Raw genomic sequence first — 26,701 nt, forward strand, 5'->3', positions numbered from 1 at the left:
ACAGAAGAGAATAATGTCAAGTTATAAAACAATAGCAGTAGAGCAAAACAATACAATATGTTTTTTAAAATCCATAGCCTTACAATCTCTAGATAAACTTCTGTCAAACATATGAATCTCTACAGATCAAAAAAATACTTCATATTCCAAAAATAAATGCCAAGCTATTGGAAGGCTTGTCTCCTGTAGCATGCTTGCCTGGTTATGTTTAGTTACTTCAGTGTAATACCGATATGACTCTGAGATGCCTCACCTATTTTTTTTGCAAGTCCTTATTTTTAATTTAAGGCCTGTTTCTCATGGCTTGCTTATATTTGAGCATAATATAAATATGGGAGGCAGTATAAAACAAATGCATAAGTAAATTAATTATAAAATATCCCTAAAAACTACTATCAGTGAAAGAATCTTGCTAGTTACCTCAGAAGTCCTTTGTGCATTGTGAAGCACATTTTCTTGGTTTATTTTGGTGAAGATATGAATAACTTGAAAACCTCTTTAATCAGTTGTTTGTGAACATGCTGTGTATGTGAGAGAGGGGGAAGGGGAGGGGAGAGGGGAAGAGGCAGAGAGGAAGACTGGGGGAGAAAGAGACGGAGCTTTCCAACTTGTTTAAAATGAGATCTGTCTTGTTCACTACAACAGCACTTACCAACCCAACTGGCCAGTGTGGATATGGAGATTGTACTGTCTCTGTCCACCATCTCTCTAATGGAGCACAGGGATTAAAGGTGCATGCAATGCTATATCGGATTTTTACATAGGTTCTGGAGATCTGAATTTAGGTCGTCAGGCTTGCAAGTCAACTGAGCCACCTCCCCACACACATCAAATGCTGCTATGAGGCCACAAAATTTCTGTTGTTTTCTTCTTCTAAAATTTGCATTCCACAGTTTTGTTAGATTGGTTAGCTGTTGTGGTATTGGGGATTGAACTTAAAGCCATGTGGTCAAAATCAAACACTCTGACAGAGTTACACTAGCCCTTCAGTCTTATAAAGCAGAGCAACCATCCTGTCTGCTCCAGAAAAAAGAATTGCAAGGAAAGCAACTGCACATGGGCAAGCATTATGTATAAGCCTAAGAGATGGAGATGAAGAGTGTTGAGAGTCAAAGGCAAAACACGATGAAATTTAAGTGTAAGAATCTGGGATCATCCCTGATCTCCTCTAGAACCCTGTCTTTTCAGTTAAATTATCATCCCCACATCATGTAGATACATTCAAATACAAAATATAAAAAGCTTGTAAAATGAAATATAAGTGAATTTATGCATTATTCAGTACTGTCCATATCCTGAATTTCCTATCCTTGCTGCAAATAATCAAAAGTAAATCTCAAGACTGAATAGATAAAATAGATAGAGAAGGAAAGGCAGGGGAAGCAGGGTTTGGTAGTCTGTCTAGTGAGACTTCAACTTTCTCCAGCATTCTGCTAAGAGTCATTGATGTTAATGTTCTTGGACTATTCTGTATGAATTAGGCAAACTATCATAGAGCCGCAGATTGATCTTTCAACAATCTAAAGTCTATTTCGAAAGATGGATTTTAAGGTCTTTTCTTATTCATCCCATGGGTATGTGGATATTTAAAAGCATATCTGTCTGACTAATTGGCCAATTTGATCTTCAATACTGAAAAATCAGTACTATATCATTACCTAAGGCTTTATGTTTCCCTATATCACCAGAATACAAGTTGAACAGATGTCATATATAAAAATATCAGCCGGGAAGCAGAACAGGTTATCCTTTTGTCTTGATCACATTCTTATTTTTCTTGATCATATTCTTACCTAGTAGGAAGGGAGAGGTAAATCAGCACGAGGAAGCACTTACTGGGTGACAGAGATATCTCATCTAAAACATGTTTTAAAAAGAGAGCTGGGTTGATCTAGTCTAAGAATTAATGTCTCATTGGAGACCACAGAGGTGTTGCCTCTAGGGATCAAAAAATGCAACCACAAAATATTGAGCCAGAAAATCCCAGCATTCCCTGTCAAAAGGAGTATGCTTTGTAAAAATGATGCCACCACAGCCTTAGCCAGTGAATAAAAGAAAGTCAAGAAACTCTGAGAATGATGCGCATCTTTTGAAATGCTCACAACAGTTGTATTTCCCCAAGCTATGTTGAGCTTTCTCGGCATCCAAACAAAGTAGGAAAGTTTGGGGTTGGACCAACACAGTTGTCCTCATTGAGCTATGCCCCCTGCCTGCCACTTCCAGATAACCCTCTCTCTGGCTCTGGGGTACAGACTGATCATACACCGTTTCCTGAAAAAGAATCCCCCTCTGTCATGCTCCAGGGACCTTGGCAGAAGACTGGAGAGGATGCTTTGTGATTCCTCTGGCATTCAAGTAACTCTCTAATGCCCAACGTGCAGAGCAAAGGGAGGTTTGTCCAAATTCCTGACCTAAAAGGACCATGGTTTTACTTCTTTTCTAATTAGGATAATTAACCTCCTCTGTGCATTCATTTCATTCCAATCCAAATGACTCAAATTAAAATGGCACAGGGGACGTTCAAGCTCTGGGGACAGGAAATACTTTATAAATACCTTTCATATCCATTTCAGCCACAATTATGGCAAAGCCAGAACAAAGTTGGCACAGCAACTTCACCCTTGACACAATCTGGAGCAGCTTGAAGGCCATCTTCAGAATATTATCGATGCAAATGTCTCATCAGCTATAAAACTGTCTCCTTACCCCATATCATTTCCTGACTGAACTGGAGTGGGGATTAGATAGGGAGGACGCTGCTAAAAGATACTGTTTCTCTTTGTATTTTCATGTGGGTTTTTGTACTTTGTCCAAGAAAACCAAAAAATTATATGGCTTATAAGCTGGCAGAAATTGATATAAGACTAACAGAACTTATCCTTTCAAAATAATCACGAAGGCCAAACTTTGGGAGGATGTTAAAAATTGGAGTCCAGCAGTATCTCATAGGACAGAGGTGTGTTGCTGGAGTTTCCCCTAGGTGGCTTAATTACCCATTCTCCACCTCTGAGCAAATTTGAAGGATCCCTAGCAGGTGTCTACCTCCTTCACGCCACCCATGCCGAGAGAAATAAATGAATAGAGTCCCTCTAGATTGTTTGCCTGTACTACAAGCTGCAGTGCACGAATTTGTCTGCATACAGCCCTTCCTACTTGAACAGGAAGCTGCTATAGTCACCAGTCTGACTGCAGACCTTGTGAGTCTCCATAAATGATGGGAAAGACAACAGAATAGACAAAATTCAGATGTCTGCTTACAGTGAATACGGAAGTGTCTATTTTAGCCTAGCGATGCTGGGAGTTCCTCTGATCTGCCTTGGCTGTAGCCTTGGACTATACCCAGAAGATGAAGATCCTGATGTGCTGCTACTTGTGCGCCACAAGATCAGCTGCATAAATTTCTCAATATGCTGTTAAAAGGCTTTTTGTGGACATTTATCCAACAATCTGGCCAGTCTCACAACTTTGCCAACATATGACCCGGTTTCCTCCTAACCCATCCCTCTGTTACATCTACTGAATAATGAGCCTTTCATGCACCTGAATTGCCTATCTGTGTTAACCAGCTAACCTGTGGGTTTGAGTAATTATACAGTCGTGACACGACCATTACTACTCAAGTTATGATGTGCTAATGGACCACATGGGAAGATTATTTAAAAATGTGTTCTAGTTCATTAAGTGTGGGGAGGAATTAAAGGTCTGCCTTTCCACAAATGACCTTGATAATGCCAATGTTAAGCTTATCCACTGGGCAGATATAAAGTTGCAGAAGAACGGTATCTTTATGATTTCTGCCCTTAATATTGAGATTTATGCGAGTGGAAGAAACATATATCTCATTTATGAATGAGGTAAACCTAACTAGTGTGTCTGGAATAAGGGACTGGCACAACCTCTTCACTAACAATAGCTTCCTTCCCTGTTAAAGCTACAAGAAACATAGCCAGATCTGCACAGAGGAATAGCAAGGCAGACCCTGCAGAGACTACCCTTTTTGGGATTTGGGTCATTAGCATAAGCCATCCTGTGTACCTTGTCTGCTTTCTGAAGCCAACTCTGCAGACCAAACTCATTCTGCCTCCAGACACTCCATTCATTGCATGCACGTTCACGGTGGCTCGGGATGACTGCTGTCACCATATCACTCATGCTGTGATCTGCATCAGTGGTTAAGACAGAAGAAGCAGATAGATCATCCAAGGCACAAGCCATTTATTTCATACTGAGGAAAAAAATTCTTCTATTCAAGTGGGGCCAGCTAAGCTGGGCAGTTGTCATGGTTCTAAGGTTACAGGCAATGTGCGTTTTACACTATTGAGTTCCTCGGTAGAGAGCAAAGTAGTCCTTGAGGAAGGCCCAGGTGTCATCAATCCTACCAATGAGATATTAGACAGGAAAAGTCCTTTTGTCTTCTCAGGTGTAAATTGCAAAACTCATGCAGTTGCTTAATTTTTCAATAGAATTTGACTGTCTTGTTTCTCTTCTACACCAAACCCCCAATCACCACCTCATGCATACCTCTGCGTTCTTCACTCAAAATAGCTAATGAATCTCAAGGAACAATAACAATAACAATATATGTTTCGGCTTATTCAAAAGTTGGTAGAATGTGTATGTACTTGAGAAATAGGTAAATTTAAATAATAAATAGATAATCGTTGTGGGGTGAGAATATTTAATACTCATTCTTCTTTTTTTCAAGAATGTATTGTTACTAGCTATAGTTGCTTTTATAGAGATCTCTTGAAACTAATTCCTTCTAATTGTAACTACATATCCCGTCACCAATATTAACTTATGACCTGTTCTTATAACCACCCTAGCCTCCTACTTACAACTATTCGACTCTCTCCTTCCATGGGATCAACATTTTTAGGATCCATATGTGAATGAGATGGTACGATACTTTTTTTTCTGTACCTTGCTCATTTCAATTAAGATAATACCCTCCAGATTCATCCAAGTTGTTGCAAGTAACAAGATGCTCCCTTGTTGATATTTGGAGAGTTAAACACTACAGATTGGAAGGTTTCCCTAAGAAGATTCCAGAGCATTATGATTATCCGGCTTCAATCCAAAATATAAACATGTTTTATGGCCTAAGGGAGTTGTCAAACAGTTTCAAAACACACTGGCAAATTTAACACAGATTTAAAAGTAGGCCAGCTTGAAGATACAGAACAGCTCCACGCTTTCACATCCCAGTGGCTTCACAGAAACAAGTGTTTGCTGTGCAGATCAATTACTGCCCCTGTTGGGGTCTCCACACTAAAGAAATAAACATTTAACCATTAACAGGTTCACTGTGTTTTTTATCCCTTTTCTCTCTGGATAAATACTTAACTTTTCATCAGATCAATACTTCCATGTACATAGGATGATATTACAACTCTATCTCTCACTCAAAATCATACATAAGAGCTAAAATAGTGGCTTGTAAAATGAGACTTCTAGCTAAGAATTCAGCCTGAAGGAACACGAAAGCTTTGAAGTCGTGGCTGACTAGTCTCTCAACTAATCCACCATTGTGATGACTAATTTTATAATTTCTAAGTGCACTTTTATTCAAGTAAATTTCTAAGCGCATAAACTTTTCCAGCAGTCAATATCAGATTTGGGACCCTTAATTGTTATTGGCCTGACTCACCCTTTGTAAAACCCCCCATATATTCTAGTTGGCTCAAGCACTTATAAATTTAGTCACAGCCATGTTGCTTTTTTACCCTTTGCAAAAACGGTAGCCCAGCTGGATAAGTTAGCCTCTGACTAAGTAAAGTCAAAGCCAGAACCGGTAGTATCAGTTAGCTTCTGTCTATTCTACGAGTCTAGACATTTTTCTCCAGATTGGCTGGCCAAATTATAAACTGGCTTAAATGTTCACTGATTTAAATCCCAATAGCTCCAGTCAATAGGCCAATTTCCACGTGAGACAATAAGCAGGAAGTGTAAGGAGAAATGAACAGAAATATTTAAAGAGGTAGTGTGCCTTATTTTCCCCTCCTTCATCTCTAACTTCTAGCCTTCATTTATCTCTTAGTCCAGTGGCATTCTCTTTGTCTACCGTTCCAATGCTGTCTGCTTGTACCTAGTTATAAAATCTCTAGGGCCCGCTAGAAATAGAATATCATTTTACTTAAGAAGAAACTAAGTTCTCGAATGAGACAGTAACAAACAATTTTAATACCTGCAAAGAAATACTTGTGGTTTTTTTTAGAATGAACTTGGCTGTAACATAACCAGATGAACAAGCATCTTGGATGGAAGGGGAAGGATTACTGCAATGGCCGAAGCATGCACTAATAATAGCTTCAAGGGAGCTAGCTGTACTGGGGATATAAAGTAAAACGCAGACATAGGAAACCACTTCACATGTGCTTAGGGCAAAGAAGTCCACTCAGAATTTATAACTAGGAAATTAACAAAAATAAGGAAGTCAGGAGAAATAGCTGCATGGGAAGCAGAGAAGCCTCTGAAATACCAAAAAGATTCAAAACTCACCGAGTCTACAAAGAAATAATAGCCTAATGGTTTCAGGTTAGTTCTATAGATGATGAGAGAAATGTCACCATGCAAAGAAACTTATGTTAGGGATACATACAAAGTCATTTAATTGATGGCATCTTATGTGTTCTATTAGGCCCAAATACCCAAAGAGATTTTTCAGGTAATCACAAAACTCTGCATTCTAGAACTCTGCCTGAGTGAAGAGAAATGTACAGTGTAAATACATAATTTTCTTTGCTACATATACTAAAAGCACATTGAAATCTCTAAGGTCACCTATTTTGATTGTTCATTTTCTTTCAATTGGGTTTGTCTAGAAGGGCAGAAAAGAACATTTAGAACTGTGAAGGGAGATTACAAACTAATGTTTCATCCTGTTCACATCTTGGCCTCCAGACAAAATTACTGAATTTTACCTGAGTTGCAAGACATCAAGCTCTCAGAGATGAACAAAGGTCTTCCACATCTCTTACAATTTTCAAATATGAGAACCAGAACTAATAATAATCCAATCTCTTCATTGTACATATGAGAAACTGTAAACCAGAGAGGAAAATTTTAGTCACCAATAGATCCTATACTCATGTAATTTGCCAGTTATTTTTAACTTTCAGTATTATTATAAATGACATCTCTGCTATTTTCTGGGTAGTGGTTAATTTTGATAAACAGTAAAAGCTTACACATTCAACAGAAGTCTTCTGACAGACACATTCCTTTTAGCTTTGCCTGTCTTTCATGTCTTCCTTAAGGATCACTTCCCTTTTCATTTAATACCCTTGTATGGAAAAGCCATATAGAGTCCACAGCAAGCCTGAGCGTTTAAAAATATCTTCCTTCTCTTGCACTGGGACTCTTATTTTGGTACCAAGGCCCACTGCAATCTATACAGGTGTTAGAGTTTATGGCTTGCTTCATCATTCTTAGTTCCACAAATTCTTGGGCACTACCTATAGCCTGCACATCTCTATCCACCAATGTTTATTCCCCCCGTCACTGTCCTTTTAATAAGGCTTTACTTTTCACCCAATCGTCTTTTATTCATTAAGAGTAGAGTTATACTCCTCCATTGTTGGTGGGATTGCAGACTGGTAAAACCATTCTGGAAATCAGTCTGGAGGTTCCTCAGAAAATTGGACATTGAACTACCTGAGGATCCAGCTATACCTCTCTTGGGCATATGCCCAAAAGATGCTCTAACATAAAGAAAAAGACATATACTCCACTACATTCATTCCAGTTTTATTTATAATAGCCAGAAGCTGGAAAGAACCCAGATGCCCTTCAACAGAGGAATGGATACAGAAAATGGGTACATCTACACAATGGAATATTACTCAGCTATCAAAAACAACGACTTTATAAAATTCATAGGCAAATGGTTGAACTGGAAAATATCATCCTGAGTGAGATAACCCAATCACAGAAAAACACACATGGTATGCACTCATTGATAAGTGGCTATTAGCCCAAATGCTTGAATTACCCTAGATGCATAGAACACATGAAACTCAAGACGGATGATCAAAATGTGAATGCTTCACTCCTTCTTTAAAAGGGGAACAAGAATACCCTTGGCAGGGAATAGAGAGGCAAAGATTAAAACAGAGACAGAAGGAACACCCATTCAGAGCCTGCCCCACATGTGGCCCATACATATACAGCCACCCAATTAGACAAGATGGATGAAGCAAAGAAGTGCAGGCTGATAGGAGCCGGATGTATCTCTCCTGAGAGACACAGCCAGAATACAGCAAATACAGAGGCGAATGCCAGCAGCAAACCACTGAACTGAGAACAGGACCCCTGTTGAAGGAATCAGAGAAAGAACTAGAAGAGTTTAAAGGGGCTGGAGACCCCATATGAACAACAATGCCAAGCAACCAGAGCTTCCAGGGACTAAGCCACTACCTAAAGACTATACATGGACTGACCTGGGCTCTGACCTCATAGGTAGCAGTGAATATCCTAGTAAGATCATCAGTAGATGGGGAAGCCCTTGGTCCTGCCAAGACTGAACCCCCAGTGAACGTGATTGTTGGTGGGAGGGCGGCAATGGGGGGAGGATGGGGAGGGGAACACCCATAAAGAAGGGGAGGGGGAGGGGTTAGGGGGATGTTGGCCCGGAAACCGGGAAAGGGAACAACACTCGAAATGTAAATAAGAAATACTCAAGTTAATAAAAAAAAAAGAGTAGGGTTATAATATTTATCAAGAAAAATAATCTGCTTGAGACAGTTTTTCTGGGCTCTCACATCCATCTTGTAGACTATTTTAGATTGACCATCATCACTAAAGGGTTGTGGTCAAAAGCCATGTTTAAATTTTGCTTGTATGAAATATTTTCTTTAGGTATTGGGATAAATAAAATTCTATCTTTACTCCTAGGGTATTTTTAATTTTCTATATTTAAGATTCGTTTTTGCATATGTGTGTTTTGCATGCAAGTATGTATGTGCACCATATGTGTGCCTAGTGCCTGTGAATGAATGAATATATATATATATATATATATATATATATATATATATAACTTTTCCTCCACTATAATCTAACTTCAACTGCCAAACCAAGCACATTTCCTGACTGGGTTCTATGGCAGTCCCCCTCTGCAGGTACCCATGATATGTTAGTACAGTTTCTTGTAAAAGAGACTACTTGATCACAGACTCAAAGGTAGAAATATCATGGCTAAGAAACCAAACAAGAAAGTATTAGTGATCTGGGCCATTTATTGACTGCTATCTACAGTGGTTACTTTTCTCATTACTATAAGCAAATCCCTGTCCAAATGCGGCTTAAGGGGAAAAGGTTTTGTGTTGTTTTGTGGCTTATGGGCACAATCCAGCATAGTGAAGAAACCATAGCACAGGAGTGCGAGTCTGCTTGTTCTCATCAGAGCAGATAACGAAACAGGAACAAGGGTTCTTCCAAGCGCTCTGTCTCTAGCTAGTCTCCATCTCCTAAAGGCTAGAGAACCTCTCAAAACAGCACAGCCAGCTGGAGACCAAAGTGTTCCAAACACAAGAATCTGTGGGGAGCGTTGCACATTCAAACCTTGATGACATCTATTAAGTACTCAACAGTCCACAGTACAGCTTGTAGTTGACTCTTGCCCTTGGTGAAATTGCATTGCAAGCCATCCCAGAACAATTATCTAAGTAGCATACATAAATATAAAAGAATTATACATAGCACTGTAGGAGCTCCTTTTAACCCAAAGCCCAGTTGCTGTTATAGTTTTATTTCGGACCTAGAGTGGCTGGCTGACAATCAGAGGCTTGCCTATTCTGATTTTCCCAGACGTTGAACACATCTACTCCAGATGGTCTTCTAAATTCCCTTGCAGCTGATAATGCGAAGCAAGTGTACATTCACTCGGTGAAACTGACATATCACTTTGGGCACATTTTCTCAGCATAGGGTGAGGAAAGTAAACTACATAATTCACCAGCATGGAGACAAGGTTCGTGATAAAGAACGGAATGAACAAGAAAAACGACAAACGCAGGATTATTTGAACTGCCAACCTCAGAGCCCCCCTTAAACTTGACAAGTAGCAGTTGCCTCCCTTAGTGAGATATTCGGGTAACTGGAATACCTGACGTTGCCAAACAATACCCTACCAATTAATGTTGTCTATAAATTCTCAATTAAAACGTGATTCCTTAAGACTTTTAATTCCAAGTTTTTAAAATATAAATTCTCCATGGAGGGGAGTTCCGAGTCAAACTATTGCACTTGTCTAGAACAAGTAAAGAGCATGCTCTGAGTTGAAAGAAATATATTGAAGGAAGAGGTAAAGGACACAAAACCAGAGAGCACCTTACATGCATTGATTCTACAAATTAGCCAAGGGCCATCCTAATAATGCAGCTATAGCGAAGAGAGGATTTGAAGAGGGTCAGTTCTTAATTAAAGAGTGACTTAAACAAACACAGTTATGAAGAGGAAAGGCTCCAGGGAAGTCTTAATTTGCCATGGGTAAATTGGGTTGGGTGTGAATGAATGTTTGTTTTTATCATGTTCCATAAAATTCACAGATTGGCATTCATATGCAAACAGAGAGGGGTTTTTGATCTTCCTATCAAAGGCTTTTCACATACTGAACATTTTCTGTATTAACAACCTAAGTTGAGACACTCACTATATTGCTTTTTATGAGACCAAACTGTTTAAATGAAGCTAAAGCAAATACTAGCACCAACAGAATAACCAAGCGTGGGTCCAAATGTGCTATGGGTTATTTTTAAGGGAGTACATTGTGTGATGAATAGTCATACTCTGAGTTATTGGCTCCGAGGTTAGATTTTTATACATCTGGCCTCCTAGACATGGCAAGCTGCAACACAAAATGAGTGATTGGGCTCGTCATCATCTCCTGACTCTGCCTCTCTGTTTTCCCTTTTCACCTCTGCTTCTGAAATCACCTTCATATTCTATATCAAGCTTGCCCGTGTCCTTATTTTGCCACAGCATTTAAGATAAATTTATTTCAAAGTCCACGCAGATCAAAGACGTTTAAGAAATAGAGAGTATGAGGTTGTATAAGGTTGGAGTTTGCAGCCCAGGCAACCACAAACATAAGACTAGAAGAGCAATTTTCATTTGGCTAGTTTCATCTGAGTGAACACGAATCCCAATTTCATAAAAATGCAAGACACATACTCATCAAAATGTATTAGAAGCAACATTAAAAGTACAATAAGCTAACAATAATGCTAACTAGACATTGCATATGTTATAAAATGCAGTAAAGAGGTTAACATTATTAGAAAAGAAGTCATTATTATAAAAAAGAAGTCATATTCAAGGAATGAACTCGAATCTTAAAATGGAAAGAAGGAAGGAACAGAAAAAGAGCAATGTTGCCAGCTATGACAATCTATGCCTGTACTCTTACTCTTAGTATTTGTTGATTTCAAGGTCAGCCTTGGCTACATAGTAAGTTCAAAGTTAGCATATGGTAAATGAGATTCTAGGAGTCAAAGGGGAAAGTTAAAAAAAAAAAAAAAGCAAGAGGTAGCCATTAGATGCTTTTGAAATTTTTTGTCCCAAACCCTCTAAGAAACCTTACCAGGAACAAATGTTTATAAATACAACCAACACTTCTGTAAAGACTGTTCATAAATACTAGACCTCTGTCATCTGGGACACTGTTAGAGACCATGTCAGAAGTACCTAGAGTGAGACTCTGAGTGCAAGTTCGAAATAAGAACAGGTGCTGGTAGCCCCTATTGGAAGAGACAAGCAGACAGAAGTTCATCTTCAGTATATTTTCTTGGATGTCTTCATTGCCATTTTCTGTATGCCAAAATCCTGTTGACTGTTTTTCTGTTTGTTTGGTTTCATTTTCTTTTTTCAGAGAAAATACCAAATTTTTTCAGCGTGAAGTATTTTTACATTTTGTTTAAACAGTGGGGGGAAAAAAAGAATCCTGGCCTTCTTTCCCTGGGAATATGATTTTGACAATATAGGTTTGAGAGCTTTTTGTATCTGCTCTCATCCCTTTGGTAAGGTCAAACTAATGGCTGTGGGTTGAGTACTCCTAAGAACAGATGTTGAAATGTCAATTCGTATGCCAAAAGGCTCTTGGTGAGTCTATTCATTGGCAGCATTTGTGCAGAGAAGTGTGAAACTGGCTAAGTCAAGAGAAGCTGTGGTACACCCATGCCGAGCATTAGAGCTCTGAAACTGAGGTTGCCCATTAGTTAACCCACTGGAAGTTTTGAATGGTGATGCCTTTATGCTTTGCTGCTACCAGTCATTGGCTGCAGAATGTCCTGGGAAGGAGGCACAACCTTAAGTCAGGTATCTCTCTTCCACCAACAACTTTCCCATCAGCAGAAGAAGTAAGCTCTTTGGTACCAAAAGGTGATCTAGTTGCACAGAGCAGCATCCCTGCACAGCCTTTAACCAAAATGGTTTGCTTGTTTGCCAAAGGAGATGCTCAATAAGCAGTGCACCAGAATTCAACTGGTCCTGACTATGATCCAATTCTTCATGTCTAATTGCCCTCTCTCTCCTTTACTGCCATCCTCCCATGTTACTTTGGTCAAAATGCAGAGGGTAAGCTCTCAATCAGCCGGTTATCTGTACGCTAACTCCCACCATTTAAAATGAGGAGGAGTTAAGGGCAGGAGCAGCATTGGTGGTTTGAATCCACATGAGATCATTTTGCTACTCAAATCAAAGTAGCTGAGACTTACAAAGCCGGGCATGTGAAAACTCACGCAGGGCAGATGACAATCCTGAAGCTGCTAAAACAGCAGGCTTTTTATTTTTACAAAGCCAGGACTTTGTTGCAAAGCTCACCTCCTACAAACACTAGCACCTGGTTTTGCTCTGCCAAGTCAAACATTTTCTTTCTTTCTCCTCAAGCTGCTATTTATGCTTTGGTCAGCTGAAACAGAGTCAGTGAAACAATGATAAATTGGATATGAAAACAAATAAAAAAAGCTCAGCTCGGATTGCTCAGTGACACGTACTGAACTGAGTTGACCATTCTCCTAGAGTTCTAGATTGCAAGAGCCCCATGCTCAAGCAGACACTGAGAAACTGCATGGAAAAGAACAGTGTCGTGCTCAGCCACAGTTGTGACTTGCTCAAAAAAAAAAAAAAAAAAGTAAGAAAGGCTCCTAGCCAACATACTCATCAAAAATCAGTGTGCTGCTTCTGGGAGTTTTTGATTAGGTAACACATTCCATGGTTCAAAGAACAGAAGTATAAAAAGATCTATGAAAATCAGGGAGGAAAGCTCATGCCGAGTGTTGCTCTGTCATCTGAATATTCTAGCAGCTTACACTCTGAGAGGACACCATGAGCCGGACTTTTAAAGTCTTCTCAGTTTTATCCTTGCACAGAATAATGCCTGTCTCTTGTTAAAGAACCAAACATTATATAACCAAGTGACAGTGAGTGTGGGAGGTCTTCAAAATATTCTGTCTCTGAGAAAACACTAATAGTTCTTACAGATTTTCCCCCAGCATATACAAGCATGGGATTCTTTAGCAAAAATAAAATAAAATATAATATAATAATAATAAAGCTGTATTATAAATACTAATTTGTTAGTTTTTTTCCATTCTGTAGTGGAAGTATTCCCTTGTTAGTGTATACACAATGTTGACATCTAAACTTTAGCATAGCATCCTGTGTGTGTGTGTGTGTGTGTGTGTGTGTGTGTGTGTGTGTGTGTGTGTGTGTGTCCATGTATGACTGTGGGTATGTGTGTTCACTATAATATACTTAATATATTCTATTTTGCATCTTTAAAATATCTGTGATACGGTTATTCAAAATGCCTTTTCACTGCTTTTGATAGATTTATCTTGAATACATAATAAGGCATATCTGCGGAAATTAATGAGAAGTCATTAAAGGAACCTTTACAGAAAGAAGAGAAACACCCAGAAATGTCTACAAGTAGCAGGATATCCTTGGTAAAGGGAGAGATGTGCAGTTACACTAAATAAATAACGAAGTATTAAGTGAGTAGATGGTACCATCATTCAGCTTTGAAAGAACACAAAAACAATGATAAGTAAGGACCAGGTGAGGAAGCAGGATTAAAGAAAGAAAGACTAAAGCAAGATAGAATGCAATGAACGTTAACATGTACACAGAGAAATGTGAAAGCTTTCTCAGAACTAATGAGTTCCTGCTGAAACCAACCTTGATATAAATTAATGGAGTTTGGCTATTTAAGTACATAATCAATCCAGACTGGGGTATATCTCAGTGATATGGTGATAGCTTAGCGTTCCCATGGCCCTGGATTCCCCTCACCCCAGAAACTCTATGCTGCTAAAATAACTTAACATCACAATGAGCAGTAATCCTATCGTCATTTATACTTACTGTTCAGATAATATCTGAAATATCAAGACCAATAAAATACTGACAAGTCAACATCTTGTCAGGAGTTGAAAAATGTCCGTGAATGTCCACCTCTCCCTAAGGGCTTAGAGGCATATAATAGCATCCAGTGTGGAAAGACTTGTGAAGCTACACCCTTCCCTGAATATCTCCAGTCAATTAATCATTGCTGAACATGGGAGAGACATTTTCTTCAGTAACATAGCCACTACTAAGAAGATTATGCTCTTATAAATAACCCCTTACCCATGTTCCCGTAAGCGAGCCTAATAAAGCTCACATTTATTTAAAAAAAATATGAACACAGAAGAGCAACTACATAAGAAGGAGATAGTGGGGATAGGAGGGGCATAAAACAGGATAATGAGAGATGAATATAATAAAAATGCTTTGTATTCATGTACAAACATGTCATCATGAAACCCGTTATTATGAAAAATTAACATATACTTAGAAACATTGAAAATTATCCATTTAAAAAAAGAGTAGAACTGAAAGGAAAATAGTTATCATCACATAAAAGGAATTGTTGAGGATTGGGACATCTTTAACCTGGAGAAGACAAGATTTAAGTGAGACATGTTAACAGCCCTCAAAACGTGGAAGATTGTCACATGGGAAAGAGATTAATCTTCCTCCCTGCCATCTTAAAGCTTGGACAAGGTCCATTAAACAGAGAGGACAAGAATTTGGATTTTTTTACTAAACATGTGAACACGTGTTTTGTTAAAGAGCCCTTTTTTAAAAAGAAAGTGTACTTTAAATATAATCAAAGAATCCCTATGCAATTTCTTTACTGTCATTATTAAGCCAATATTTCCTTCATAAATTGTCCAGAAATGAAATTCAACACAGTCCTTACTGAATTTTCATAAATTCTTAATTAGTGGCATTCAAAATAATGAGGCCTTATTATACACTGCTTAAGAAAGATTTCCACATGCTTTAATCTCTTTCTTCCTATGGTTATTTCTTAATCCCATGCCTTGGCCCACTACGTGCCCTCAACTCCCACGGACGCAGAGAGTACATCTAAAACCCACATGAAAATGTAAATCTGAGAAATAAATATGCGTGGTTGGTTTTTAGAAGAGTAAGAATTAACATTTAAAGCAACGGTAATTTGCTCCGATCTGTAATTTTGAGCTCCGGTGCTGAAATCGCTCATTTGGAAATTACCAAGTGCTTGGGTCTCGTTCGTGATCTTCTTCCTGCACACATCCAGCCCACAAAGGAGTTATAATGACCGCTGAGTCACTACTGCCATCTCCCTGAAGCACGGTCTCCAAATGCCAATACCATTTTCTATGGTACAGTGAGAATGAGTCTGATCCACAGCCTGCTTTACACCACAGTAGACGGAGAACAAGGAGTGTGCTCAAAGGCCATCACCACCTCCTCCATCCTCTGCTTCCGTGGTCATTGAACTATTACGTCACAGATAATTGGGATTTGCAAATCATGTCTACCACTCACTCCTATTGATAGTACGGAGATTGTTTTGATAATATCCCAGTAAAGCTGTCTATTCTTGATGAGATTATACTCAGATGATTAATTCATACAGGAAACACAAGTGGAGATACAATCTATTTTTAGAGATGTGACTACTCTAAAAGGAGATGTGAAAAAAGAAATGTTTGTGCCATTGTGCTTTGGACTTTGGACTTGGGGATTTGCTTGTTTGCTTGCTTATATTTCTGTTTGGTTTGGTTTAGGAGTTTTGTTGGTATTTGGTTGGGTTGGGTTGGGTTTTTTGTTTTGCTTTGTTTCGAGACAAGGTTTCTCTTTTTAACACTGGTTGTCCTAGAACTCACTGCTGGCCTTAAACTCACAGAGATCCATCCACCTTATTCTGCTTCCCAAGTGCTGGAATTAAAGGCCTGCTTTTATCACTGTCTGGCTGATTTTGGATTTTCAAGATAGAATCTCATTGTCTAACTCAGAGTGGTCTTGGACTTTTGGCAATCCTCCTACATCAGACTCCCAAATTCTGACATTAGAAGCATGAGTTAGGGGTTGGGGATTTAGCTCAGCGGTAGAGCGCTTGCCTAGCAAGCGCAAGGCCCTGGGTTCGGTCCCCAGCTCCGAAAAAAAGAAAAAAAAAAGAAGCATGAATTGTCTATAACTCCAAGTAGCTCTTTCTTTTCTTTGAACAGAGCTCCAGGAAGTTACTTGCAATGTTTGTCCAATAATAATTAGCTAATGCAGAACCAGGAACTCCTGGTAAATTTGATTGGGAAAGGGAAATACTTCACAAAAAATAATTCTATTGAATATTTGATAGAATCCTTATGTAACCAAAAAGGAATAGTCTATATTGAGGCTGTCTTTTACAAAAATCATAAGCGACTTTATCTGAGACACAATTTATCTTGTTCCACAGTTGCATCCATGTGTGGTTCGGCATGTTTTAATGAGGCTCTTGTGCTAGTAGTTATTTATAATGTTTTGTTGTGGTTTCTTTTAACCTGTAATTCTGAAGAATTACGTGAAAGATGAAAGAAATGAGCTTCAACTGCAACAGAGAAAATTAGAGCCAGACCTAAGAGGTTCTTGGCATTTGTTCCATAGACATTTTGATAACGCGTGTCAAAACAAAAGGGACTTGATAAACACCTACCCCTGTGGTGCTCACAAATGGTAGAATCTTCTTTCCTTTAAAACAAAACACCATGATGGAGGTGCCAACCATCTGGAGAGTTGAGGTTGAAGCTGTCAGGGTCCCCTGGTCTCTCCAGTGGAGAAAGTTTGAAGAGACCCAATGGGCTGTGAATAGAAACTCAGTGGGATCTTTAACACCTACACAAACATTTTTCCAAGAAAAAAATTAGTATAGCTCTTTTTCCTTTCTTCAGGGTTTTCCATTCTACAAGCAATTATGGAGGCAGCAGTGCAAAACAACTGGCAAGTGACAGCAAGGTCTGTGGGAAACATAAAGGACGTCCAGGAATTCAGACGCATCATTGAAGAAATGGACAGAAGGCAGGAAAAACGATACTTGATTGACTGTGAAGTCGAAAGGATTAACACAATTTTGGAACAGGTATGTCTGAGACTTAGCCCTCTCCCAGTCTGCATGTTAAATCATTATCCTGAAGCAGTTCCCATATCTGTTAATAAATTAAGTAGCCAACAGAATAAGCGTGCCAACAGTTTTCATAGTCTCTCTAATCCCTTTTTCCTCCCTAGTGGCTGCAGGGGGGAAAAAACGGAATGAAAAGAAAATAAAATTCTAAGCTGATAAAAAAAATTGCATCCCATGATTAATTTGAATGTCTCTGCAATTTAATGCTATATATCAGATAAATCCACCGCTCCACTCCTCTGTTTAATAGATAGCTGGTTATGTCAAAGTAATCCCTATCCTTCCCTCTGTCTTCCAGCCCAATAGGGAGCAGACAATAGATTAGGCAGGGCTGACAGGTAGGATTTTGTCTCTCATTACTGGAATGTGTGCTGCCCCAGACCCTTCTAGGGAGCACTAGCTACAGTTGACGAATATGGGTGGATACTACTTACCAAGTTCAAATTGTCTATATCATTCTAAATTATCCTTCTGGGGTAGTAGGGAGGAGAGAGTAGTCTAAGACACTTTTAGTTTCATAAACTTTATTATAAAAAGACTTTGGAAATAAAAATATTCTTCACCAAACTTAGCCAGTCCCAAAGTCTATATAGATCGATGAACTTCAACGGTAGAATTGGCATTTAGAACAGAAACTATAAAGCTTTACATCAAAATTTACGCTTTGCTATCAAACATTTTATACATTTATCCATCACCAAAATTAAAAAGATTCAATGGCAGAATTAGAATTAGAAAAACAATTAGCTTTATGTCCTCTTTCATAGCTCATAAACATCACCTGTATCCAGTCCTTCCGTTTCTCCTTAAATTTACCCTTTCTTGTTCTCTTTTTTTTTTTTTTTTTTGATGTTATACCATCCTTTTATACTGTATATTTAAAAAATAAGGTGATAGATTAAAATGGTTTTGGTTTTAAAGGTGTGAACATTTAAAAAAAAAAAAAGCAGGCCAAAATTACATAAGACGTACAGTGGAACCAGACAAAATCCCAGCACTCAGAAGGGGAAGGGACACAAATCCCACCCCCAAATCAGACGCTCTTTGCAATAGATACCGCTGGGAGGGGTCAATTTCTTCAGTGGAGGACACTGTGTATCAAACACACTCCAGGGCAGGACCTATGCCCAGGAATAGTTGGTCAATACAAATTGGATTCCATGGGTATTGGTGGTTTTTTCCTTTGGTTGATTGTTTTGTTTTGTTTTCCGTGGATAGGGAGAGCATCTGGGAAGTGCTGAGGAAAGGGAAAAGAGTGGGGTCAGAATATGTTGTGTGTAATTCTCAAGGATTAAAAATGCTTTACAAAGTGTAAACAGATCTTTCAAAGAAGGAACATGAGAAAGAGGAAAATATAATCCAACGTGCCACACTGTTTCATTATCAAGCATGGATCTGTAAATTTTAGAATAAAATTACTAGGAATATTGATCCTAAGCTAGATGGACACTATGCTTGGGCTAGAGAGCCAAACTGAAACATGAAAGGTCACTGATTTCTTAGAAGTCTCATTTTGCCACTTAATAACCAAGTCCCTGTCTCTACTATGAAGGAAACCATAAGGGAAATTCAACCCCAATGTACCTAGGAGCCATAAGAGCAAAGAACAAAATCATGGCCAGCAGCCATTTCCTGTGAGAGGTCTTTTATAGGAAATGAAATATTAAAAATTTGTCAGATCTATCCCTGTAAGAAAGGAAGACCAAGAAAACAAAACAAAAAACAAGAGAAGAATGAGAGGGAGAGAGTGTGGGGGCCAGAAACTTCAGGTGCTACAGGCTAGAAATACAAAGCTCCTCCCTTTGTGAGCTCAGCACTGCTTTTAATGGATGCTGGCTCATAGAAAATCTAGAGCGCAAGCCTGGTTAGTTCCTCAACTAACATTCACCTGAGCAACACGAATGATCCATGCTCTCCCTCACTGAAAAACCGTCCTTTGATTTTCTCAGATCTTAAAAATGAAGAATCAGGTCAGTGACGCTGCCCTATGTACTACATGCCCTCCAAAATGTTTAGACCAAAATAGCCTTTTAGTGGGTGACCTACTTAGTAGCCCCAAACAGAAGAACATCTCTCTTGTCACACTTTTGTTTTCCTTCTTTTTCATTAGGGACATTGGCTTCTCAAATATCCAATATTCTCTTAAAGGTCTGGGGATTTGCAGGAATTTAGACTGGACTGAGGGGTTTTTTCAGTTCCATGTAATGGAAAACGTGGTGGGTAATGCTTTGACTTCTATATAACTCTGAAACCTTGGGCGCTTAACTTTCCATACCCCAGTTTCCTCATCTACATGATTGAATAATGTTTTCCTTTACTACACAAGATGAATACAATTCCTCCAAAAGGCATAAAATTTTAGAGAGAAAAATCAGTATCACAGGAAAAAAATCAGACTATTTCCCAAAATTCAACGTTTCTGGTTGGTTGGTTGGTTTTGCTTTGTTTTATGTCTTATGTCTCTATCTTCCTTTATTCTAGATGTACTTTGAAAATATCCCTCAGATGTACCCCATTTTCTCTATCCATTCCTCTGTTGAAGGGCATCTGGGTGCTTTCCAGGTTCTGGCTATTATAAATAAGGCTGCTATGAACATAACATGTGTCTTTGTTATATGTTGGGGCATCTTTGGGGTATATGCCCAAGAGAGGTATAGCTAACCTCAGGTAGTTCAATGTCCAATTTTCTGAGGAACCTCCAGACTGATTTCCAGAATGGTTGTACTAGTCTGCAATCCCACCAACAATGGAGGAGTGTTCTCTTTCCCACATCCAAGCCAGCATCTATTGGTCCCCGAGACTTCTAGATGACTTTTTCAAAAATTTGACTTCCAGTTCAATATCAGCACGTGACAGAGGAAGTGTGAAACAGAAGTAGTGAAAACCCTAGTCCAGTGGTTTTGCTTTAAACTGCACCGTCTCCTTTAATTTCTACATTACTCATTAAATAACTCATCAAACCCAAACGTGGTCAGTTCATCAGATTGTATCTTAAAAAAATGATGGCAAAGCAATTAGAGATGATCCAAAGAAGAATGGAAAAAAATGATTAAAGCATTAGGAAACAGGGCCTGTGAGGAAAGGCTAAATGAGTTAAGGTTGTTTATCGTGGTGAAAGAGAGCCAAGAGGCAGTTTAATCACCATGCTCAAGTATAAAGAGTTGTCATAAAGAGGGCACTGACCAACTGTTCTGCATGCCTAAGGACAGCACTGGAGCAAATGATCTTAACTGGACCAGAGAGACAGTCCATGCTAGGAAGGACTCATTACAAAGAAAAGAGGAAAGTAGAGGAAAGGACACTCTCCCCACATCACACGGAATGAAGGCAAGACTCTGTTGAATTAGGAAAAAGTTAATATTAACAAATTTTTCAATATTGTTTTTCAAAAATTCACAAAATTTCAAGTTTACACCATGTGCTAGCAAATAAAGATCCTTAATGAAGAGAAAGAGAAAGTAAACTATTCCTGGGTATCTGTGGTTCTAGGACTCACCACAGGTACAAAACTCCACAGAAGGTCCTTTCAGAAAGTGACATCACATTTGTATGTAACCTATTCATAACCACCTGTATAATTTATCTAGACTATTGATAATAATGAATAGAATATAAATGCTAGGTGTATTTTTATGTTACTCAGGGGATAATGACAAGCAGAAGCTCTATGTGCATTTAGTAAAAATGTGGGCTTTTAACAGTATTTTTGATCCCATGTTGGGTGAATTCATAGGTACAGAACCAAAAGTTACAGAGGGCTAACTGCAATTCTTAACTTCTCTGTCTATCATCTATCCAGAAAGTTATCCCCTTAAAAATGTACAAGTTCTCCACTTGTTCTTTACCATGTTTTCTCTTTTTCTAAACATTATTGTTAGTATATTATGTGCCTGAGTTATATAGCATGAATTAAATGGGATCCAAAGCAATATGTTTCAGTGTTTTACCCAGCAAAATGATAGACTGTATGAATTTTCTCTTGATACTTTGTCATGCCAAGTTACCTCTTCATGGATGATCTAACAGAGCCCTTTAGGAAAACAGTCCAGAAGCAGATCAACCCCTAGCCTTTCCTCTCAATGCTCCTGGCAGAAGAGTAAGTTGACTTCCTACCACATAAGACCATCTGAGTTAGCTCTACTCTTAGAATAGTTTTGTGCGTGGTTCAGTTGAATAAACATAAGCTTGAGAAACATAGAAATATGAGTTCAAATCCTAGCTCTCTCACTACTCTATTGGGTGATATTGAGGAAAATAGCTATTTAAGACTTAGTTTCACAGGTATCTCACTACCATCCTTCAGTGTTCGCTGAGGATCACCTCAGGTAACCTGTGAAGAGCACAGAGCACCTAGTAGTCACTCAGACTCTGGGACCCACAGCTATCTGCACAAGTGATTATTTCCTTTGCTCAGGAAAATTAGCTATTTAAGGATCGGTGCTCAACAACGGTGTCCTTGTGGATTTTTCAAGACATCTTCCATTTGAGGTCATGTTGTGTTTAGATCTCATTGAATTCATCATATTCAAACACCTCTCTGCTTTACTCTTTACTGTAACCTTAGGTCACACATGTGGATCAATCAACTCAAGTACTATTTGAAAAGCAACTCGATTTTTAGCATCACGTAAAATAAATAAAAGCAAAAGTCTTGAGCCATATATACCAATTTAGTATTTAAAAACAAATACGTGGGGTTGGGGATTTAGCTCAGTGGTAGAGCGCTTGCCTAGGAAGCGCAAGGCCCTGGGTTCGGTCCCCAGCTCCGAAAAAAAGAATCAAAAAAAAAAAAAACCAAATATGTTCTAAGTGCTTATAGCCATCTCTCTCTCTTTTGCACATGTATATATGTATACACACACATACATGTATATATGTATATACACACACACATATATATATGCATATACATATATATGAGACACACATGGGGGAAAGGTAACCTAGAAGTAAGATAGCTAATAGTTACAGAAGCTAGAATTTGAACCCAGGGACTATGGCTGCAGATGCTATTAATCACAGCACTAATTGGCCCTGCATCTGACTGAATTTTTCAGTTGGAGTTTATTCAACCAAAAGTTATAAGATAAGCATCCTGATGAGGCCTGAAGTGGCTTTGTTTACACAACAGGCATTTCACAGATATTTTCTCCACTTGATGAGGAGTCGTATCCCATTAACACAGAGAATTGAAAATGCACCCTCAAATCGACGCTTTCGTGAAGTGCTCCTTTGGAACAAACAGGTTCATTTACTTACAGTACCAAAATAACCCAGCTTTGAAATGAGACCCGACAAAGGCATATATTGCGAAAAGGACTTCCCCCAAGCTATCTGTGTATAAATCTAGCATAGCTAAAGACTAGCTAAAGAATTGTGACCTCCATTGTCTTACCATAGTCTTCTGGCAATATCTGATCCGCAATGCCCCACCCCACCCTCTACCTCACCCCACCTTAACATCTAGAAAAATCAAGCAGGAACTAGAAGTGTAAATATTTACAGCAGATAGATTTCAGGTGGGGGCTTACACTTGAGCAGCAGTACTGCAAGGGCCATGGGTATCCATTCTTCCACTTTCCCACCAGACCTGAATGGGAAGATCTGTTGCCTTGCTGGCCAAGCTTTAGTGACTCTTGTACTGTGAACTCTGAAACACAACGATCTTTTCCCTTGTGGTCTTAAGAGCATTTGAAAGATGAGGGCCGTGCTGTGCATCAGGGACAAGGTAAAGGGGAGACAGACACCAAAACCAAACTGGGCAGGCCAAGTCAAAGCACACACTAAGATTTGTGGGTAACCAAGGGGGTCCTTGAAAATAAATCAGAATGCAATTAGAAATAAACTTGTTCCCTAACATGTAAAGATGTTTGTCCTGGGAGTTGGTGACAGGCAGCACTATTCTACATTGAGGGACTTTAGCTTTGGCTTATTAAAAAAGGTGGCTTGATTATCTGGTCATACTTCCCAGTAGACTAACTGGGTAAATATTTAGAAGCAAATCCCCTCTGGAAAAAGAAAAAACTCATTGGAGATCATTACTTTGAAACAAAAAGCATCTCGTTTGTTTCAGGTTGTAAAAATGTTGATCTCAAAAAGGAAATGTTCCTATTAGACCAACAGTTTTCTCTTCTCATTTTTTAAAAAGTCATTCCCTTATTTCCTAGGCGGCTTAGAAGGATATTTTTAAAAATCAACAAAAATTCAAATTGCTTTTCATTAAACAACCTTGGAGCTCCTTCTGAAAATTCTCAAGGATTGAGACTCTTTGAGCTGAAGGAAAATATCCAAGAGTTTTTTTTTTAAGCAGAATGCATAAGCTTGAGGCAGAAGACATGGATTTTACCCCAAGCCATAGGACCTCAGAATATACCAACATTTCCTAATCCCTAAACAAAATGTGTTAAATGTTCCAAGAGACTTCTAGTTCCAAGAGACTATGATTCCTGGTGCTTTAATAAACAAGATAGAGAGTTCAATTTGGGAGATATTGATTGGGAAAATAGGGGTAGTGCGTCTCAGTGGTAAAACATGCGTGATACTCTAGGTTAACCTTCAGCACTGCAATGAATGACACAAAAGAAAGAGCCTATGAGCTGTGGCAGGGGAGATTGGGAGAACTTAGAAAAGGAAGGAAAAGGAAGGAAGGAAGGAAGGAAGGAAGGAAGGAAGGAAGGAAGGAAGGAAGGAAGGAAGGAAGAAGAAGGAAGGAGGAAGGAAGAAGGAAGGAAGGAGAAAGGGTAGAAGAAAAGGAAGGGAAAGATAGAGAAAGGTTCATTTTATCTTATCTAGTTCTATACAAGGTAAGTGTAAAATAATATGGCTTCCTTGCTAAAGAAATGCACAATCTAGCAGGCTGATAAGAAAACACAATAATTCTGGAAGGCAGAATATGACAACTATCTCAGATGTGTGTCGACCTTCTTGTTTCTCAGACTGCCAGCTAGTGACCATCATTAAATGTTTTTTTGCTGACTGAGGTTCTTGAAAGCCTGAACATCAGGGAGCTTTTCTGAGACTTGGGAAGATGGGTGATAAAGAGAATGAGATAATATGCCCTTAAGGCCACAACTCCACTAGGAAGTTCATCATTTACCTCTGTCCTTAGAGCACAGAACAACAAACATCCCTGGTAATAGGAGTTTATGTTTGATCAAAGCTAGTATCACATGTGTATATACATAAACATCACATCAGCCCTTCCAGAAAATGCCTAGGGAAATTTTCTATTAATTAACGGTTTCTGGTAGTTGGATTCTGATTAAATGAGATTTGTTTGCTCCTTACAAACTTATGTTAGGTCCCTCACTATATCCACATCAACTACTCTCCTCCTTCCTGCTTGCATGGCGTTCACATATAGAAACATCAAGGGGAAAGCAAAAAAAAAATACAACAACAACAAAAAAAGTATACTGGATCAAGACAGACTCACTCCTTGCCTTAACAACAGAATCTTAGGACTAAATCTGATACTTTATACCCAGATCTTAAACATATAAACCAATACAAGTAGAACAATAAGAGTGATGTAAATTTCACCTTTGCTTTCAGTTAACCCTGTTATAAATCAAATGGAAATTTAAAATAGCTATATTTAAAAACAAAAATAGAATAAATCTGTTAACAACTATAGCTATGTTATCCCTCTGCAGAAAATGCATGTATTTTCTGTTGGCACAGAAAGAAAGCCCCCAGACACGTCTCGGTTTATGTGGCTTCCTCGGCGAACATCTTAGTTAAGTCTTTGCAGACACTGAGAGTTTGACAGAGTCCTGTGGATTCCGATTACTGGCTCGTAAACACTAAGTATTTTTTTTTAAATCACCATTGGGCTTTATTAGGAAATTTTCTCAGATTAACAACAACAAAAATGTAGTAATTAGAAAGTTTGTCATGCAGCTGCATGATTCCAGGATTCTAACAGATGTTACAACAAACTGTTTCAAGAAAGCTGGGAGAACCACAGTTCACAAGAGCAATACAAAAACTAGTTATTGTTCAAGCCCGCGTTGCCACAGGACCCTTATATTTAAAATGATGTAGACCTCAAGGCTCCCCTACAGAGAGGTACCAAGCAAATCCAAAAATAGAAAGTAACAAAAAAATTAAAATTAAATGTGTAGATTCAACTCCTTCACCATGCTAACAATGAAAGGCAAATGCAAATGATAGTGCCCTGCAAATATCTTGACTTTGATGCCACTGAAAGTGGGAAATAACCCTAAATGAGCGTGATAGCATTATCATGAAATGGTCACTTGGCCCTTCCAGTTGAATGAATTTTCTCTGTTGGGACAACTTTGCTTCAGTCCAGATATGGCAGGGTCAAAGTGTCTTCGCCCAGAGGTCATAACAAACTGATAACTGAAAGGAACTATGCAATGGTCAATGGTAAGGGATTAAGTAGATCGGTGACAACTATTATCACGTCACCAGGAGCAGATCTAAACTAGAAGACAGTAAGTAGCCAAACACCAATATTTTTTTATCAATCTTTTTTTTTTTAGATAGGGTCTTACTGCGTACCCCTGCCTGGTCTGGAACTAGCTTTGTAAACCAGGCTTGCCTCAAACTCATAGAGATCTTCCTGCCTCTGCCCCCCAAGGACACTGCCATGCTTAGCCAGCCTACATTTAATAAACCTATAGCTACCAAATAGCTTCCCCAGTGCACAAATACAACCCCTGCTTCACCCTGAAAACAAATAGTATCTGATTAATTGTCCTTTGAAGTAATACTGCTTGAGGTCAAAGATTAAAACTCTACCTAAGTTCTTTATCAAAATCGTGTCTGCCCTTGTACATATATATATATATCCCCATCTTGTTGTTACTTTAGTGATGTCAGCCATGACATATACAAAGAAAACTATCCTTCCTTGCCCTACCAGCATGACTTTAGGATGAATCAGACAGCTTCTCTAGGGTGTTCCAAGATGCTCAGAGAGGGTAAGTCTATGACTACAAGGCTTTATAATTAGAATCATGTGCCTCGTTTTATGACAAGGAATAAATGAATGGGGGAAGAAACTTGAGATCGTGCAGCCTGAGATCTCAAAAGGGATGTAAGTGCCTATCATCTGAAGGAGTCCAGCCTGACTCCGAGGCACATGTGTCAGAACTGCAAGATGTGTTCCCAGCACATAACAACTTTCCTGTTTGCCTGAGCACTTCTGTGGACATTACATGGTCATCATAAGTTTAGATCTGTAAGACACCAAAAACA

General features: G+C 38.8%; 1 protein-coding gene across 2 annotated transcripts in view; it reads left to right on the forward strand.

The window, feature by feature from the left end:
• The window catches only part of Gria3 (glutamate ionotropic receptor AMPA type subunit 3), a 281,842-nt gene that overhangs the window by 135,357 nt on the left and 119,784 nt on the right, over nt 1–26,701 (forward strand). Inside the window, exon 5 of one of the 2 annotated variants that reach the window (XM_032889649.1) lies at nt 17,244–17,431. In XM_032889649.1, coding sequence (XP_032745540.1) covers nt 17,244–17,431 — 188 coding nt within the window. Of the gene's footprint in view, nt 1–17,208; nt 17,432–26,701 lie in introns of those variants that run through there. The other variant, XM_032889648.1, reaches the window with a different exon arrangement.

The sequence above is a fragment of the Rattus rattus genome, chromosome X, assembly GCF_011064425.1.
Source record: "Rattus rattus isolate New Zealand chromosome X, Rrattus_CSIRO_v1, whole genome shotgun sequence".
NCBI classification, from domain to species: Eukaryota; Metazoa; Chordata; class Mammalia; order Rodentia; family Muridae; genus Rattus; species Rattus rattus.